At 42.2% G+C, this 17,620-nt stretch overlaps 1 protein-coding gene across 2 annotated transcripts in view; it reads left to right on the forward strand.

The window, feature by feature from the left end:
* The first annotated feature begins 3,585 nt into the window (after window positions 1–3,585).
* The window catches only part of dyrk4 (dual-specificity tyrosine-(Y)-phosphorylation regulated kinase 4), a 31,336-nt gene continuing 17,301 nt past the window's right edge, over window positions 3,586–17,620 (forward strand). The window contains exons 1-2 of one of the 2 annotated variants that reach the window (XM_085281520.1): window positions 3,586–3,747; window positions 4,288–4,357. In XM_085281520.1, the coding sequence (XP_085137646.1) occupies window positions 3,716–3,747; window positions 4,288–4,357 (102 nt within the window). In that variant the 5' untranslated portion in view covers window positions 3,586–3,715. Of the gene's footprint in view, window positions 3,748–4,287; window positions 4,358–16,604; window positions 16,710–17,620 lie in introns of those variants that run through there. The other variant, XM_085281522.1, reaches the window with a different exon arrangement.

Raw genomic sequence — 17,620 nt, forward strand, 5'->3', positions numbered from 1 at the left:
TCATTTTAAGATGTGTGAAAATACTATTCACATTCTGTCAAGCCAAGAACATTTATGTACATCTGCATGCAGTCAAATTAGCTTTCTGTTCACGATCTAAAAATGAAACGAAAAGGCAAAAATAATATTGCACGGTTCTTTTCCCAAGAGAAACACAGACTTCTTTGTTCTCATTTAGTAGCAGAAACAGCAGAACAGCTGTCAAATGAGCTGCCTCAGTTTGTAGCTGAAATAAGTGCTTTAGACCACATTGCATTTGAAACTGTTTGGAAGTTTGCACAAACAACTTCTGCAAGAATGGCACTGATTTGGTTCCCCATCTTGCTCATGACAGAGAACAGAAATATTTGCGTTCTTTAGCACAAAAACATGTAATGTTTGTGCAGTTATACAAATCCACAGTCAGCTTGTAAAAACAAGCTTGAACACTTTCTGACCCAGTGGGTCTTTTTACAAAGCCCCAGTGTTAGGTAGCCAGTGGTAGTGGTGGTTGTGGAGGTGGCCGTTAAGGTCACCACTCCCCCGCTGGACAAACATTTCCTTAAATTAAGACAATTTATATTTAGAGCCTGTGATTTCCATTAATAAACAACACAAGAGAATAAAAGATAAGGCAATATACAGGGAGTGCAGAATTATTAGGCAAATGAGTATTGTGTCCACATCATCCTCTTCATGCATGTTGTCTTACTCCAAGCTGTATAGGCTCGAAAGCCTACTACCCACTAAGCATATTAGGTGATGTGCATCTCTGTAATGAGAAGGGGTGTGGTCTAATGACATCAACACCCTATATCAGGTGTGCATAATTATTAGGCAACTTCCTTTCCTTTGGCAAAATGGGTCAAAAGAAGGACTTGACAGGCTCAGAAAAGTCAAAAACAGTGAGATATCTTGCAGAGGGATGCAGCAGTCTCAAAATTGCAAAGCTTCTGAAGCGTGATCATCGAACAATCAAGCGTTTCATTCAAAATAGTCAACAGGGTCGCAAGGAGCGTGTGGAAAAACCAAGGCGCAAAATAACTGCCCATGAACTGAGAAAAGTCAAGCGTGCAGCTGCCAAGATGCCACTTGCCACCAGTTTGGCCATATTTCAGAGCTGCAACATCACTGGAGTGCCCAAAAGCACAAGGTGTGCAATACTCAGAGACATGGCCAAGGTAAGAAAGGCTGAAAGACGACCACCACTGAACAAGACACACAAGCTGAAACGTCAAGACTGGGCCAAGAAATATCTCAAGACTGGTTTTCCTAAGGTTTTATGGACTGATGAAATGAGAGTGAGTCTTGATGGGCCAGATGGATGTGTTAGGATGCCTGGGTCGTTGACCCAGGGTTTTTGAGTTTATTATATTATTTATACTTTCTAGTCTTTGGCTTCTTTGAGTTCTGTCTTATGGTTTATGTCTCTGTCTTCTTTAGTTGCTCTGTCTCCCCTATCACCTGTATCCCCTTGTCTAGTTCGCGTCTCTGTGTATCCTTAGTTCCTATTTCCCCGTGTTCAGTCAGTGTTTGTCTGCCCTGGTCCCACGTCTCTGTTCCCTTTGTTATAGTGCCTGCCTGTGAGTCTGTGTTATGTTTCCTGTTTTACTTTGAAAGTCCATGTCTGATGTTAATGTGTCTGGTTTTGCTTTCCCTTGTCTCGTTAGGCCTGATTTGTCCCAGCTGTGTTTCCCTCCTGTTACCCATTCCCTGATTGCTCCCTCTGTGTATTTAAGCCCCGTGTTTCTTTGTGTCTGTGTCGCGATCTACCGTTTACTTTGCTGTGTGTTTTGTCAATCCGCTGGTGTTAGTTTGTTTTTTTTGAGTTTTTCCAGTTATGTTATGTTTGCGTTCAGTATTAAAGCTGTTTTGGTTTAAGTTCTGTCTCCGGAGTCTGCACCTTGGGTCCTATTCCTGTTTGCACACAGCCACACCTAACAGGATGGGCCCGTGGCTGGATTGGTAAAGGGCAGAGAGCTCCAGTCCGACTCAGACGCCAGCAAGGTGGAGGTGGAGTACTGGTTTGGGCTGGTATCATCAAAGATGAGCTTGTGGGGCCTTTTCGGGTTGAGGATGGAGTCAAGCTCAACTCCCAGTCCTACTGCCAGTTTCTGGAAGACACCTTCTTCAAGCAGTGGTACAGGAAGAAGTCTGCATCCTTCAAGAAAAACATGATTTTCATGCAGGACAATGCTCCATCACACGCGTCCAAGTACTCCACAGCGTGGCTGGCAAGAAAGGGTATAAAAGAAGAAAAACTAATGACATGGCCTCCTTGTTCACCTGATCTGAACCCCATTGAGAACCTGTGGTCCATCATCAAATGTGAGATTTACAAGGAGGGAAAACAGTACACCTCTCTGAACAGTGTCTGGGAGGCTGTGGTTGCTGCTGCACGCAATGTTGATGGTGAACAGATCAAAACTCTGACAGAATCCATGGATGGCAGGCTTTTGAGTGTCCTTGCAAAGAAAGGTGGCTATATTGGTCGCTGATTTGTTTTTGTTTTGTTTTTGAATGTCAGAAATGTTTATTTGTGAATGTGGAGATGTTATATTGGTTTCACTGGTAAAAATAAATAATTGAAATGGGTATATATTTGTTTTTTGTTAAGATACCTAATAATTATGCACAGTAATAGTCACCTGCACACACAGATATCCCCCTAAAATAGCTCAAACTAAAAACTACTTCCAAAAACATTCAGCTTTGATATTAATGAGTTTTTTGGGTTCATTGAGAACATGGTTGTTGTTCAATAATAAAATTATCCCTCAAAAATACAACTTGCCTAATAATTCTGCACAGTAATAGTCACCTGCACACACAGATATCCCCCTAAAATAGCTCAAACTAAAAACTACTTCCAAAAACATTCAGCTTTGATATTAATGAGTTTTTTGGGTTCATTGAGAACATGGTTGTTCAATAATAAAATTATTCCTCAAAAATACAACTTGCCTAATAATTCTGCACTCCCTGTATGCCCGTAAGAAGTAATTTCAAAAATTGTTTTTAATTAAATATATTTCAAGAAAACATGGCATTGCTAGCAAATAAGAATGCTCGATTTTGCCACCAGTCTTCAGTAGACTGGGTGTCTGCATGTTTGTACTGGGCGGCAGGTGTGGGCTTATGCTAGCGCCTGCTTGCTTATTAGAAGTGCTCTGTTTGGACTTTGAATGAAGAGAGTGTTATTCTGAACTACAGAGACAAATTCTGCATTATTCTTTCTATTTATTTATCACATTACTCAATATTTTAATATTTTATTCAAAGGGCTAAAACGAAACATGGTAACCAGGTTAACATTAGCAGCACTAGTTTCTTTTGAAATTTGGAATCTTTTTAGAAAGAATTTGTATCTTTGTAGAAATATGAAAGTATGCGGGCCCTCCTTTACGCCGTGCTACGTCTCTGTTGCCGGTGTGGTCACTGAGTGCTGCAATATGTGGGAAACGTGTAGCTCAGCGGGTGTCCTCTTCTCCCTTTGTCTCGTGCTCTCTCACACGGGCACACTCGTGCAACTAAGCGCCTACGTCAGAAAAAAGGGAGAACAACACTGTCAGTGAGCACTTGGTGTACAACGGCCATTGTGTTTGGGATAAGCCGGTGGTGGTAACTACGACAGCACGAAGGCTGCCAGCCGTTTGTTATTACCGCCTAAAAACCTGACTAGCGGGCATGCCGCGCATAACCGCTTCATCAACACCACCTTGCTGATCACGTCAACATGAGCGCGCCGAACAAGTCTTCGGAGAAAAGGTTTGTGTGGTCCTCTTTTAGAAGTTTGTGGTATGTAATGCTGTGCACTCTGCATTTAGTGAAATATATAAAGAAGTAAATAAATGCCCATGAAGAGTTAACGTAGACGTTTTTAGTTCGTAATGGGATTTAGAGTCTCTTCTTTACATTCCCTGTTTACCGATAAAGCTATTTAATCCTAGTGACACTTTCAGTTTTATGAATGGACTGGATGAAGAGTTGAATGTGTTTAATAAAAGACAAACTTGTGTCCAGAAGGTGTCAGTGTAGTGTACGCAGTAAGCTGCTGAGGAAGAGTCCGCGTCTGTGTCTGCTGTAAGAAAAAACAAACTTCACAGTATGCAAACATTACATCTGCATGTGGTTGAAACCGCATGCAGATGTAATGTTGGCAACAAGGATGACAATAATTAGTGCAAGACTTATGCTTCTGAAAGATGAATCAATATGCGTTGGCATAACTGAAGAGTAGTTTAATCTGCAGTTGATAAAGCAGCAGGTTTATGTTGTTATACTATTATCTTTTTTTTCTTTGAACAGAAACGGCCCCAAAAATAAGCTGGATAAGCTTTTAAAGGAGAGAAAATGCACATTTCCCCTTCTGATCAAGGTATGGAAACAGCAATTCGTCTTACCACTGTGCTTTATTATTTCAACTGTATACTAAATCTTGAGAGGGGTTTTTTCTTTTAATTGTGCCATCATGAAAGCTTAATGTATTACATAAGTTAGTGTTGTTGCCAAGGTTTTGTGGGGTGACGGAAGGCCTCCAAGTAACCAAACACCCCGAGTTCATCTGCAGGCCATTAAATAAATGTTATTTGGGTGATTGTGTGCTCTCAGCAGAAGTGATTTATTGGGGAACATGCTCTCCCTTGTAAAGTTCTTGGCCTGCACCATGGAAGCATCTGAGAGATGTGCTCTATTCCCATTTGCTGGGAAGAGCAAAACTACTCGATGGCGAATAGCTATGACGTTACACGCGTCCCATATCTGAAGCTTTCCGCGCGGACACCTGTGTTAACCCCATCATCTCTTCTTCCTGGAAGGTTCCACAGCTTTAAACTGTGCCCTGCAAGGACACATTCATGCAGGGGTGGACTGATTCGCCCACCCCCTCCCTTCTGCATGATGGGATTAGTGTGTTTCAAAGCACCTGAGACCTCCCTCGCTGAGCTCCTATCGGACACTTTTATAGTTACTGTTGATTAAACTTTTAATACAGTTTGGACCTCTTTGCCAATAGTGGACAAAGACCAGTGGAGGAGAAATTACTGCATCCTTTAATGCAACAAAGATCATGCTCACTGTTGTCTTTCTGTAAAGCATCCTGGGTTCAGCGTCATTCAGACTATTTTTAAGTAAAGCAGGGATATTTTGATAAAGAAAATAGATGAGCAAGGTGGAGAAACAAACGAGAGAACATATGAATTTGGGGAATTGGGGACACCAGATTGATATTGCATGTGTGTGTGTTGGGTTTGAGAGAGTGGGAATTTAATGACCTGTGGAGAGGGCCAAATCACAGCAATAAGAAAGCCCATCGTCACTTAAAACAGCACAACCAAGCCAAGCTCGGTTTGTGTCTTCCATGTGGATTACTGCATACTGCAGAATGGGTCAGCTAAACGCATCCTTGTTTAATCCTATCATGGCTCCTCTTATTCTTTGATCCCAACACTTAAAAAAGGCCCTCAAACAGATATCCTTATTAATTAGCAATAGAACTCCCCACAGGTTGTTGAGCTAAAAGATGCCCAACATAAGAAGGCTGAAAAATCTTTGATCATCAGTGAGATATTTGATAGAGTGGTAGCTGAGGCATCATTTGAAGCTGCCATGGATGGTTAGGGTGTCAGTTCAAAAGATTTTTCTGGTTTTCTAAGTTAGGCTATCGATGCGAAGCATTTGCGTCATTGCAAAATACGGACGCAAGCAGCTGCTCTCAACAGATGCTTGCTGAGACTGGAGCAGGCAGTGTCTTTTCAAGTTTGCAGCTTTCGTATATTATGACTCACTGCTCAAGTCCACTTGATCATTTAAGAATGCTTTTTATATCTCACAGTGACTCATGCATGTACTTGGACATATATGACTAGGGTTGCCAACCGTCCCTTAAAATACGGAATTGTCCCGTATTTAGAAACAAAAGTACACGTATTGAGCTAATAAGGGACGCACTTTGTCCCGTAATATAGTGAGAATCAAAAGTAGTCTATAAATGTTAATGGAATTAACGCTTTGTTTGAAAACATAATTCCCAGCCCCTCTCCTGCTTTGTGACCAATGAGCTGACAGCACACTTATGACAATTCGAGTATGACAATTCAGATTATCTCATTGGTCGAGGAAAGGTCGCTTACAGAGAAAATACCGGAAGACAACAGATGACCACAACAAGAAGCATGGCCAACAGGGAAACAAACGCCGACACTGCGGTGCAAGTCTCGGATGACAGTACACCTAAAGCTGGGCAGACACTGTGCGATTTTCAAACTGCACGATTGACTCGCAGGGGTTAGAAGTTGGTAGGTCACGATCAGGGTCTCACACTATACCGCCCGATGCTCTGATGCGACCTGAGTGCTCACACTGTGCCTCCATAAAATGAAGGTTATAACAGAAAATCTGTCGCTCGCTCGCTCTCTCTGTCTTTCACTCACACAGACACACCACCACCATCAACTTTGCTAAATTGCTAATGAAAAACATGATCAGGCAGCTGTGACTGAGCAGCAGTGTAGATCCAACTATTTTCACGGTTGTTGTGGTCGTGATAATTTCTGAGGCCACATCGAAAAGGCTCGGATGAGCTTTCCAAAGTTCTACAAGTTGTGCCTCCATCGCTTGTGTCCAGATCACAGGCTGCACAGCCGTGCTGCTCCGTCTTTTTCACCGACGTTTACGTGTTTGCGCGTGCGCAGTGTGAGCGGCTGCGGTGACACCCTCACGAGCGATTGATGATCGGGAGCTGGTCGTGAGGTGTTAATCACTTCTCGTTACCCCACGTATACTACACGACGCACGATGAAGGCCAAAATCGGTCTGATCACCAAATCCGTCGCACGACTCAGAAATCGTCTCAAAATGGGCCAAAAATCGCAGTGTGAGCCCAGCATTAGAGCAGCAATGTTTGTTCGCTCAGAGAAAGAAAAATAGGCTGCAAAAGCACAGGGAGGACTGGGAAAAGGAAAACACCTGGCTGGAAAAAGTTAATATGGGCATGTGCAGTGAATATCAGCGCTATGTGGCCAGAAGTGTGATAATATAACTTATTTTGTGTAATAAACATCTGTAAGGATAGATGATTACAACAAATAGATGACTAATACATAAAAGTAATACATAGATGAATAATGATGATGAGTTATGATGCGTAATCATGGGAACAAGCGGGTTTTCAAACGGGAGCAGCTGATTAGCATTAGAAAAGCTGAAATAATACCTCAACTGAAGCCAATTGTACTAAATGCACTAAATGTGCACTGTTACAAGAATATTTTTCTTTCTATTGTTTTCTATTAATTTATATAATTTTAAGTTAAGCAGGACAGAGTTCTTTTAAAGAAAGATTTACTTATATTCTCAAAAGTTAAGCATGACAGGCTTCTGTTTAAGAAGGAGACCTGTTTTACTGTGTTAATGTTGTCATTTTGAGCTAAAAATAAATGGCTAAATGATCATTAGTTTCCCATGTGTTCATATCACAAAGAATATGCATCTGCTTAAATCAAATTCAAGTCAAATGGTTAAAAAAAATAATTTCACACACAAAAAAAGAGCTACCACACTGGGAAGCATAGCTGGACTGGCCATCGGGCATACCGGGCATTTGCCCGGTGGGCCGCTGGCGATTTTTTGTTTTTATGGGCCGATGGATTTTTTTTTATTTTTTTTTTATTTTTATTTTTTTTTAGGAAGGGTATATATAATGAAAGGTGTTGGATTGGCCAATTGGTCATGATCGACTCTGGGCTGGACCAATTACAGCCGAGGAGGCTGGATGCACCCTCCCCCTTGTTTAGCAATCACGTGATTTTCGCGCATTGCATGCCGGGAACTCGTGGCAAAACAATCCAAGTACCGCATCAAATGCAAACATTTGCAGCACCGCAAAACGTTCATTCTCCGGTTCCAATACCTTCTTTTTTTTCTTTGCCGAATGTACAAAACAAAAGGAGAACAATGCCGGTCCGTACAAAGACAGACTCGACGAAAAGACAAAGAAAAGATACGAGGAAAAAATCAAAGGAGTGAAAGAGTGGACAAAAGACGTCAGCGTGCTGCCCAACTTTCACCACGCTCAGATTTATAATTATACGCTTCTTGGAGTGAGTGCATACACTCATGAAGTTTAGTAACTTCAGGTCACTGCAACAAGCCCAGGTACAGTTTACCGACGGACAGGACCTTGAAACGCACCGTGTAGAACGAAAGACTATTGTACATATCATAAGTTTACCAGTCTCACAAATCGTCTTCATAAATACACATTCATTAACAGTTTATTAATAGGACCTTTGAGCTCAACGGTAATTAATTAGTAGTGGAAATAATTTCTGGTAGTGTAACAGTGTTTATGTGGTATTATTCCACTTGCCACAAATATCAGTGTAATGGGGAAACAGCGCCCCCCCTCTCGGTGTGGCTGGCTGCAGTAATCGCTGCCAGTCTGCCGTAGCCATACGAGAGGTGAGTTGTATTGTTCCGCACACAATATAGCTAAGTAGTACAGACACATAAAACATGTTTGATTAGCTGACGAGCACCGAGTGTAATAAGTGCTTAGTGGACACATGTCCAACACCAGTTTTATGTACTTTTCATTTGTTTATTAATGTGTGAAACTGCATGCTAAAGCGGAATGCTAATGAGATGTTCTGCCGTAGTGTGCTGTGCGGAGTGGTGTGTGGCGAGCCTGTGCACTGATAATACACCGTTGTTTCCATTCAGGAAATAAAGTGGCAACGATCGATCAGAGACTCCTTGTCTTTTTAAAAACACTACACAACGCAGAGTCGAGGAGTCTGGGCCGAACTGTTGCAGCGGGATGAAGCAGAAACCGGTTACAGTAGCATTACAGAAATGTAGCAGTGACAATAATATTGTATGTTGTAATCGCAATGGACAATTAGTGATACAAAACAACTGTTTTATCTTGTGAATAAAAGTATATGGTTTTGTCAGTGTACCATGGTTATAACAGAAGCGAAACGCAATATTGTGTCAGGACAATTCACTATTTATGCACAATAAACAAAGGAGCATAGCGCGACAATTTCTGTTCAGCGCCAGACTTGCTTGTAACCTATATCACCAATTATGTTAAGAAAAATGACGCATTAACTACTACAAAACTCTGACCTTTGTGGGAATGCTTGGAGCAGACTAACATGTGAGCTGGAGTGTTCTGAGATGTTATATTTGGTATATCCAGACCATCCGTCGGCTCTTACTTCGGAAACATGGCTTAAAAATTTTCACTTCAACGACGTAATCCGATAAAAAAAAACGATCTCTTTACCCATCGGCTTCCCGTGGCTGTCATGCGACCGGCTATTGCAGTTAATAATACAACAGCTTCTTGTCATTTTTTGGGTTTCTTTTTATCGCTGTGTAACTGAGTTCAATTGAAAGCCTGCGTGCGCTAGTACCTCTTGCCACAAGTTCCCAGAATCCTTTGCGGTTTTATCCCTGAATGACGTCACATTTCAATCTTTATCCTGGTGGGCCGGTCTCTAGTCAAAATGCCCGGGCCGATTTTTTGTCCCAGTCCAGCCTTGCTGGGAAGGGTGAAGACAACTGGGTTGCCCGGCCCTGGCCACGAGGTGTCCCTTATTTATTTTTCAGGGAGTTGGCAACCCTATATATGACTTACATATGGACATTCATCCCGTTACTGAAGCTCAATGTTTGCCTTATACTGGGAGCTTCATGCACGTGCACATCTCTATGTTAAGAGATTTCTTACCCCATGGCTCATGAATTAGCTGAATAAAGTTGTAACATTAAATAGTGTAATTGGAATAGCAGATCTGCAGTTTAAATTTAGCACTGAAATGCCTGCATAAAAGTTTTATAAAAGCTTGTATAAAAACACAGTAGCAGACTACGTTAGATTAAGACCTTGATTATATTTCTTGCACTTCTTGACATGCTTCACTGCATTGCACCTGGTCAGCCACCTCCACAGAATGTGGAATAAGGAGTGTGCCACCCTATTATTCTAATGAACCTTGCCCCTGATAGAGTTTCTCATCACTGCTTTGTTCCTTGATGACACCGGACCCCTGAATAAAAGCCGGTCATTTAGAGAGACATAGGGTTCACCTCTTCTGAATGACAGGCTGATATCGATGTCAGTGAGCACAGAGTTCACACTGTCACTTTACTGCAAAGTTGACTCTGCGCGTAAATTACATCTGAAGTACGATGAGCTTAATTCTAATCATGTCCTAATCAAACGATCGTTTCTTGTTTCTCATTCCGAGCGTGTTTGCGGATCTGCTTTCCTGCACTGTGTTCCCTCGAGTTTATGTTTATGCATGGAAGATGTTGTGTGTGCCAACTGAACGGCCTGCGGCTTGTTTGTCACATGGCTCTCACTCGTGTCAACATGTGAATCTCCATGATCACCAAAATAGTTCCAGCCATAGCAACATTTTCATTTCTGCCAGCGATTGCTATTCCTCCCACTGGTTCCTGCAAGCTGGGCAGGTCTCATACTGCCAAGGTGTGATCCTGGTTAGGCCACCATGTCACGGCTAAATTTCACAATGGTGAGGAGGTGTAGCAATGCTGCCCCGGAGAGGATCAAGAGGCCAGAACACTCCTCGGCCGATAAACATTAATTGGATCTACAAAGAATGCTGTGTAAACAGCCACCCAGGGAGTTTAGTTAATGAGTGTCTGGTTTAGTTGCATGAAGTGTCTGTTTTCCTTTAACAGTGAGTCATGCAGTACCGAGCTGCAGGGTATGCCAACGTCCTCCCCCATCACACCCTTTCGTTCCATCTCCATAGGCTCAGGAGAATTGTTGTGTAATCTGGTCTAATCTAAAATATCGTTATATAAAAGGACACATTTGTTGCGATTGGTTCACTGATTCCTACACAGTTTTACAGTATAATGCAATATCTAAGAATATGAGATGTGACTACTTTAAATCATCTAGTAGTTTTGCACAGTTTTGATTGAAGCAGCAAATTCAAACTTCACTGTTGGCTGAAAATGAAAAGTGTTTTAAAACCCCCCCACTAATAATAAGTATTTGTGTCTTTTACTATGATGATCATTTATGTAATTATAATTGCACTTCCTCTCATGAAAGCTTGTAATTGTATTACATAATCAGGATCACATTAATCAGGATTTACCTTTAAGCCACGCCTGTGCTAGCCAGAGTGTGTCAGTATACACCTGTAGAAATGGGGAAGGACTCAATGAATGTTTCATTCTTCATTGTTTGCATCCATCATGCGAGCCATGAGATTAAATCCTGCAATTTGTGCTAATGATACACTTTGAAGGCTGTATATTGTCTGTCTTTGTCTAGCTCAAACATTGGCTGCTTCGTACCCGGGTGGTGCAAAGGCTTGTTGTGGTAGGTGACAGGAGAGTAAGTACTTTGGGGTCAGAAGTGGACAGTTGATCTTACCTAGGTGATAAGGCTCAACTTTGTCCCACCACTGGGACGCAAAAAGGTTGGCTGGTTGGTGGGTTACCATAACTTAGCTTGCCAACTGATGATTAGAAAGTAAAGGAGGGGATGGTTTCTAGGAAAGCTGAAAATGGAAAATTAAATGCTGTGTTGCCTGGAGATTATAGCTCACTTGGCGCAACATTAGACCCATTTGTAGACAAGGTTTGTGGTCACAGGGCTGCCAGAGATGTCAGGCCATCATCACTCACACAGGTCTGATGGCACAAGCGCGCCGACTCCATCCTCAGGTTCTCAAACCTGGCAGGGCAGAGTCTGGGGCATTTAGGTCAGCGCCCGCACCGCACACGACAGGGGGTAAATCCTGCGGTGTTGTAAACATATTTAGCAGTGAAACATATCACACACACACATTTTGATTATAGAGCTGAACTCTGACACACACATGCACCTGCAAACATTTTACGCCTCAGCTGCCTCACAAGCAGGCCAATTAATTTCATCTTATTGGGTTTATTGAAATAACAGTGCAGCGGTCTGAGCCAGACATGGGGCCCTGGGTCAGGGCTCATTCCAGGGAAGGAATGCCGCAGATCTTAGATGAAAGAATAATTCATGAGGTAAGACTTCCAGCTCTATATTAATTTAGAAAGAATAAGATAAATATAGGCTATGGTGTCTTACTAGAGATTGTATCAGTAGAACTGCTGTAGAGACATCATGACTTTTAACTTGAATGCATTGAATATCTCCAAAATATTTAGTTTTGATGTGAACAGAACAACAGAGCTCGGAGTATCCAAAGCTGGATCCAATCAATGTTGATGAGACTAAACCCAGCCAGGCTATCGACTGTTACTGAGCTAGAATATGTTTTGTGTTTTTATTCTTGTAGTTGTAGGGCATCAGTACAATCGGTTTCCTGGCCTTTTAAAATTTCACAAACAGAAAAGACTTCCAGCGTGTTTTTAATGGTTTTCAGAGAATAGCTGCACAGCGATGCAGTGCGAAGAACAGTTAGACCTGCAGGAGTACTTTTGGCTGTTGACTATGTGTCTCACTGCAGCTCAAAAGATTAAGAGAGGTGAAGAAATAGCAACGCAAAATGTTTAAAAAAGACTATTTTCTGACTGAATCACAGAGCTTTTATGACCACATAACATTTTATTTTAGTTACAGTTAAAATCTTTGGGATTTCTTTCTGTGTTGAGGCATTCAACAAGGGTGCAACGGGTAGCAAGCATTCAGTCTGTATGTTGGATTAATTTCAAACAGTGAGGGGTTTATCTGTCGGTGCCACGATGGGGAAGTATAATAATTCCACCACAGCCCCATCAACCCCCGATCAAGGCCACAGAAAAATGACCTGTGGCCCAATTCTGGTGTTTTCTGTGACAGTCTGTCTGATAAAGGAGGCAGACAGGAAGCTCTTGTATATCTGTTTGTGGTTATTACAGTACATGAAATGGTGAAGATTGTATTATAGTGCATGGGAGGATTATACATGTAGGTGGTCCCGACGGGCCAGCACAGTTGACACAAATATGAAGTAGTAGGTCAGCCTCCACAACCATCGAACACCCCACACAAACATAAATCACAACAATATAATATTGAAGTAAAATAAATATTATGTGTTTGAAGAGAGTTCAGCAGCTTTTTGTCACAATCTTTCGTTTTTAGAAATCTGACTCATCACACTTTGTTAGCCTCAGATCATATCATGAAATCATATCACATAGTGCCATTTAATTTCATGTTTGTCTTTGATTTTGCTTTTATTTGCTATTTTATGACATACGTTACAACTTAAACATTAGAAAATATTCACTGGTTTGCTTTAAAGGCTTATCCAGTTCAGGGTTTGGAGGAGCTGCGGCGTATCCCAGCTGTCGAGGGGTGAGAGGAGGGGCAGGTAGACAGGTAGCACCTCACACCTTCAGTCTATTTAAAACTGGTAATTAACCGAACCTCTTGTTAGGTGTGGCTGTGTGCAGGCAGGAATAGGACCCAAGGTGCAGACTCCGGAGACAGAACTTAAACCAAAACAGCTTTAATGCTGAACGCAAACATAACATAACTGGAAAAACTCAAAAAAACAAACTAACACCAGCGGATTGACAAAACACACAGCAACGTAAACGGTAGATCGCCACACAGAGAAACACAGGGCTTAAATACACAGAGGGAGCAATCAGGGAATGAGTAACAGGAGGGAAACACAGCTGGGACAAATCAGAACTGACGAGACCAAAGAAGCGTAAACTGAACACACTGAGATAAGACAGAGACCTTCAAAGTAAAACAGGAAACACATAACACAGACTCACATGCAGGCACTACAGAGGGAACAGAGACGTGGGACCAGGGCAGACACAAACACTGACTGGATGTGGGGATACAGCAGACAGGGAAGACAGCAACTATGGAACACAGACAGAAAACCAGAACACTAAAACTCTAACCAACCCCACCCAGAGAACCTAAACTAAGAATGATCCTAAAACCCATAAAGCAAAGCTAGAATATAATGAAATAACAAAATCAAAGAACCAAAAACACAAAACACTGGGTCAACGACCCAGGGACCCTAACACCTCTGGGAGAAAGCCAGAAATCCCACTCAGGACAACAAACAAGACTTTGGTCTAAAGCAACAGTGCTAACCACAAAATGTCCCCATTATTGGAAAATATCCTCATTGATATTTTCTTATTATAAATCAATTCATTAATTTATTCATCAGGACAAATCTGCTCAGTTGACTTTGATTGCAGGATGTTTTTGTCAAACAGGGCAGATACTTTTCCAAATTTAGACAATGTTTTACTACAAACGGTGGCTTGTGTTTCTGTTGATGGACACAAGTCGACTTGAGGTTATTTGCCTGTTTTTGTCTCACCGTCTTCACCCTGCTGGAGAGAGCCTCTCCACGTGCCTAATAAGATTTCGCTTGCCTGGGAACTGCTTAATTTTCAGCTTTACTCAAATAAAGAAACACAGACACTAACATAGCAAACATGAATGCAATCACACAGATACAAGCACACAGACCTCCTTATAGAGAATGGGGCTGAGCGGGCTAATATTCAGAATGTGGCTTGATTGTAATTACTTTAATAAAAACAGATTATCAGATGCTCTTTTAATGCAGCGACTCAATGACAACATCGTTATTGTTCTTCAGAAATGAACTCATTTATTTCCACAGTAGGTTTAACAGACTGGGGATCTTAGCCACAACACCTTTGCAAAATTTGCACTTTTGCACAAAAACTGTTTACATATAATGTATGTTACAAGTGAGTTTATAATCACCTGTGTGACTAAAGTGTATGTGGTTGTGCCACCTTGTGAACTTGACCTATATTGCACATGGTGACATGCTGTTACTGAGACGTCTGCTGTGCATTTTAAACTGCAGATGCTGCATTGCACCTGCCAGCCGGGTCACACTACCCACATACCTCTCTGCCATGTGGGAGGGGACACTGACACGGTCTGTTTTGGCCGATAACCCATCTTCTTTCAATTTGCCTGCACCTGGCAGCAATTAGCCAAAGGCCCAACAGCATGTAAGGCACCAGGTTGCAGTCCTCTCAGAGGTGGCAGGTTGGTCATGACTTAACAGACTTACTGTTCGTTCTATCCAGATCAGAGACATTAAAAAGGTATAGCCCAGTTATATGACTGATCCAGCTGGTTGAGGAGCAAATGAATTAAATAATACAGGACAAGAGAATACAGGATGAGAGAAGTGATACAGCAGCTACTGTACCTCAAGTGTCTCAACTGGCTGACTGAGCAGTAATGGAATACAGTACCCTGGTGCTTCATGCTACAGGAATAGCAACATTTTTCCTGTCACCAAAACATGGTGATTTACAGATTTTATTTTTAGTGGAGGGGTGGAACCTGTGTGAGCGCAGCGTGCTTGTGCTTACTGACAGCGTGTCCTTTGGTCTTTGGTATGACTGCAACATTTAATATTAACTGTTGCACTCTTACCTCCCTAATAACTGGACTTTAAATAGAGAGCTCCTCCGATAAATCATTTAATCATCGGCAATAAATTAAAAAGAAATACAGAGAGATAATTACAACACTTGGTTACCCAATGACTATCTGCAGTAAAAAGCTATAGTCAGCATTTGTCTCCTGTCCTGCTGTGGGCTCTGCTGTTTCTGCTGTTGTGTGTAGCAGGCAGGAGGCCAGGGGTAGCTACAGGAGGGTGGGGTGGCTAAGCTGTTTGTTAGCAAGACTGTAGCATCTCACAGGGGTTTGTGCAGCAAGTAAAGCAGCTAAAGAGGTGTAGAAGAGTAGAAGAGATGGAGGGGTGGATAAGGAGAAGCAGGCAGGGGGATATAACATCCCCGTTGTCTTTGTCTCCAGGATACAGTGACAAGTGAGAAGGAAGAGGAAAGTTGCAGGCATCTGTTGAACCACATGGGAGGGCCATTAGAGCTGCACCACCTCCCCATCTGACTTCCCCACGAAGTGCCCACCTGGGAGGATGATGAGCTCTGTACCTGTCTTTTCTCATCTGCCTAGTCCCAGCTCACCACTTCCCACCCCCTGTCCTTCACTCCCAGAGGCCTCTTTTATGGCAAAGTCAGTGCCAGGCCCCTGCTGCTTTGTCTCCGGCTCAGGATGGGTCCCCAGTCAAGTCCCATCCATACGTCACTGGCAGCAGCAGACAGAGAGCACTCCCTCACTCATAATAGCAACCGCACAAAGCAATAGCATCCTCTCAGTGTCTGTCGGCAGTCTGCCTCTCTGTTCTGGATAAAACCTGGGGCAGAGAAAAATACTTTGCAGAAACCTGACAGAGAAGAAACCACAGAGGTTTGGAATATAACCTCGTCTAAATGAATAACTTGATGAAGCAAGGTCCAGATTGTAGAGGAGTACTGTTCAGAGTCACAAGAAGTTTTCAGGGAACTTATCGTTTATGGAAACTTATCATCGCTTAGGTTTGTAGCATCGAGGTTCTGTCAAGTTGGAGAAATTTTTGTTTTTTAACAAATGGAGCTCAACTAGACCAAAAACCTACTGGAAATGCAGGCCTGGTATCATCACTGCAATCATAATCTTTTCATTTGCTCCTCAAACAAGAGGCCATCTGTCGTTACGGCACCTCTGGATGGAAATAGTGTCTAGAGGTTGAGATGTCGTTGAGGCTGCGGCTGTGACAGCATGGAGGAGATGTGCTATGTGGGAAGACGGGACCTCACCTGCCTGCTGTGGTTTTAGCCTCCTCCATGGCTGCTGCTGGGGTAGGAACAGGAGGGTCAACCCAGAGGTATATTTAGCAACAGGACTGCCTAGATGGGACTAAAGGCAATCATTTGTTTCCATTCTCCAGACAGCCACACCCACTTATCTGTTTTTAGTTAGAATTTATTTTTGTTTTTATTGATTTATTTTAAAGAAATGCTCACAGGCTTTACATTTTGTGCTATGACACCCGTCAATAAACTGTGATCCTTTGTTTCTTGATTTTTCTGTTCTCATTGTTTCTATACTCCATATCTGAGTTTTTTACTTCAGGTGCTCTCATGCGGCGTCTAATGTGTTGTCACCTGGGTGACAAAACAGAAGCTGCTTAAATACTCTTCCAGGATAAGTGTGGCAAGGTTTACAGTCCTCTATGTGCAGTCAAGATAGCTGTTTCATCTCGTTTCTAGTCTTTATGCTTGGCTAAGCTGCTTTTATTTTTAGCATGCACATGAGAGAGAAGTCAATATTCTCATCTAACCCCCCTTTTCCAGTCATGCTGCAGTATAGATGCATGGTAATGAGTTTTGTCAATATTAATGAGACTTAAAGGAGTCCTTCCACCTCTGAGAGGACCGCGTGCTCACTGTCACTATGTTCACCTCCCTCTTGGATGGCTTCTCCACCAACAGGGGACAAATACTCTCAGTGGCTCAGCTCTAAACCTTAACTTATCATTGGTAGCACCTTCTTCATATTTGGTCATTGTCCAAAAATAATGCTGCAAGATTATTCAGCATTATTTATCATACAGCTTGATTTCAAAATGAGATGCTAGGTTACTGTCTAAAGTGAAAGGCAGATTGTGAGGATAAGAGCATCTTTCTGTACTGTCTTGCATGACATTTTATTTGAACTACACTCTAGGTATTTGGGAATTTAGTATATTAAATAATTGCTTTATATAGAATTTTAGCTACCTGCTAGTATCGCAGA

This window comes from Mchenga conophoros, linkage group LG7 (genome assembly GCF_057382185.1).
Source record: "Mchenga conophoros isolate Kocher_MC1m ecotype Shallow Benthic linkage group LG7, M_conophoros_male_GT1.1, whole genome shotgun sequence".
In the NCBI taxonomy this organism is placed as follows: Eukaryota; Metazoa; Chordata; class Actinopteri; order Cichliformes; family Cichlidae; genus Mchenga; species Mchenga conophoros.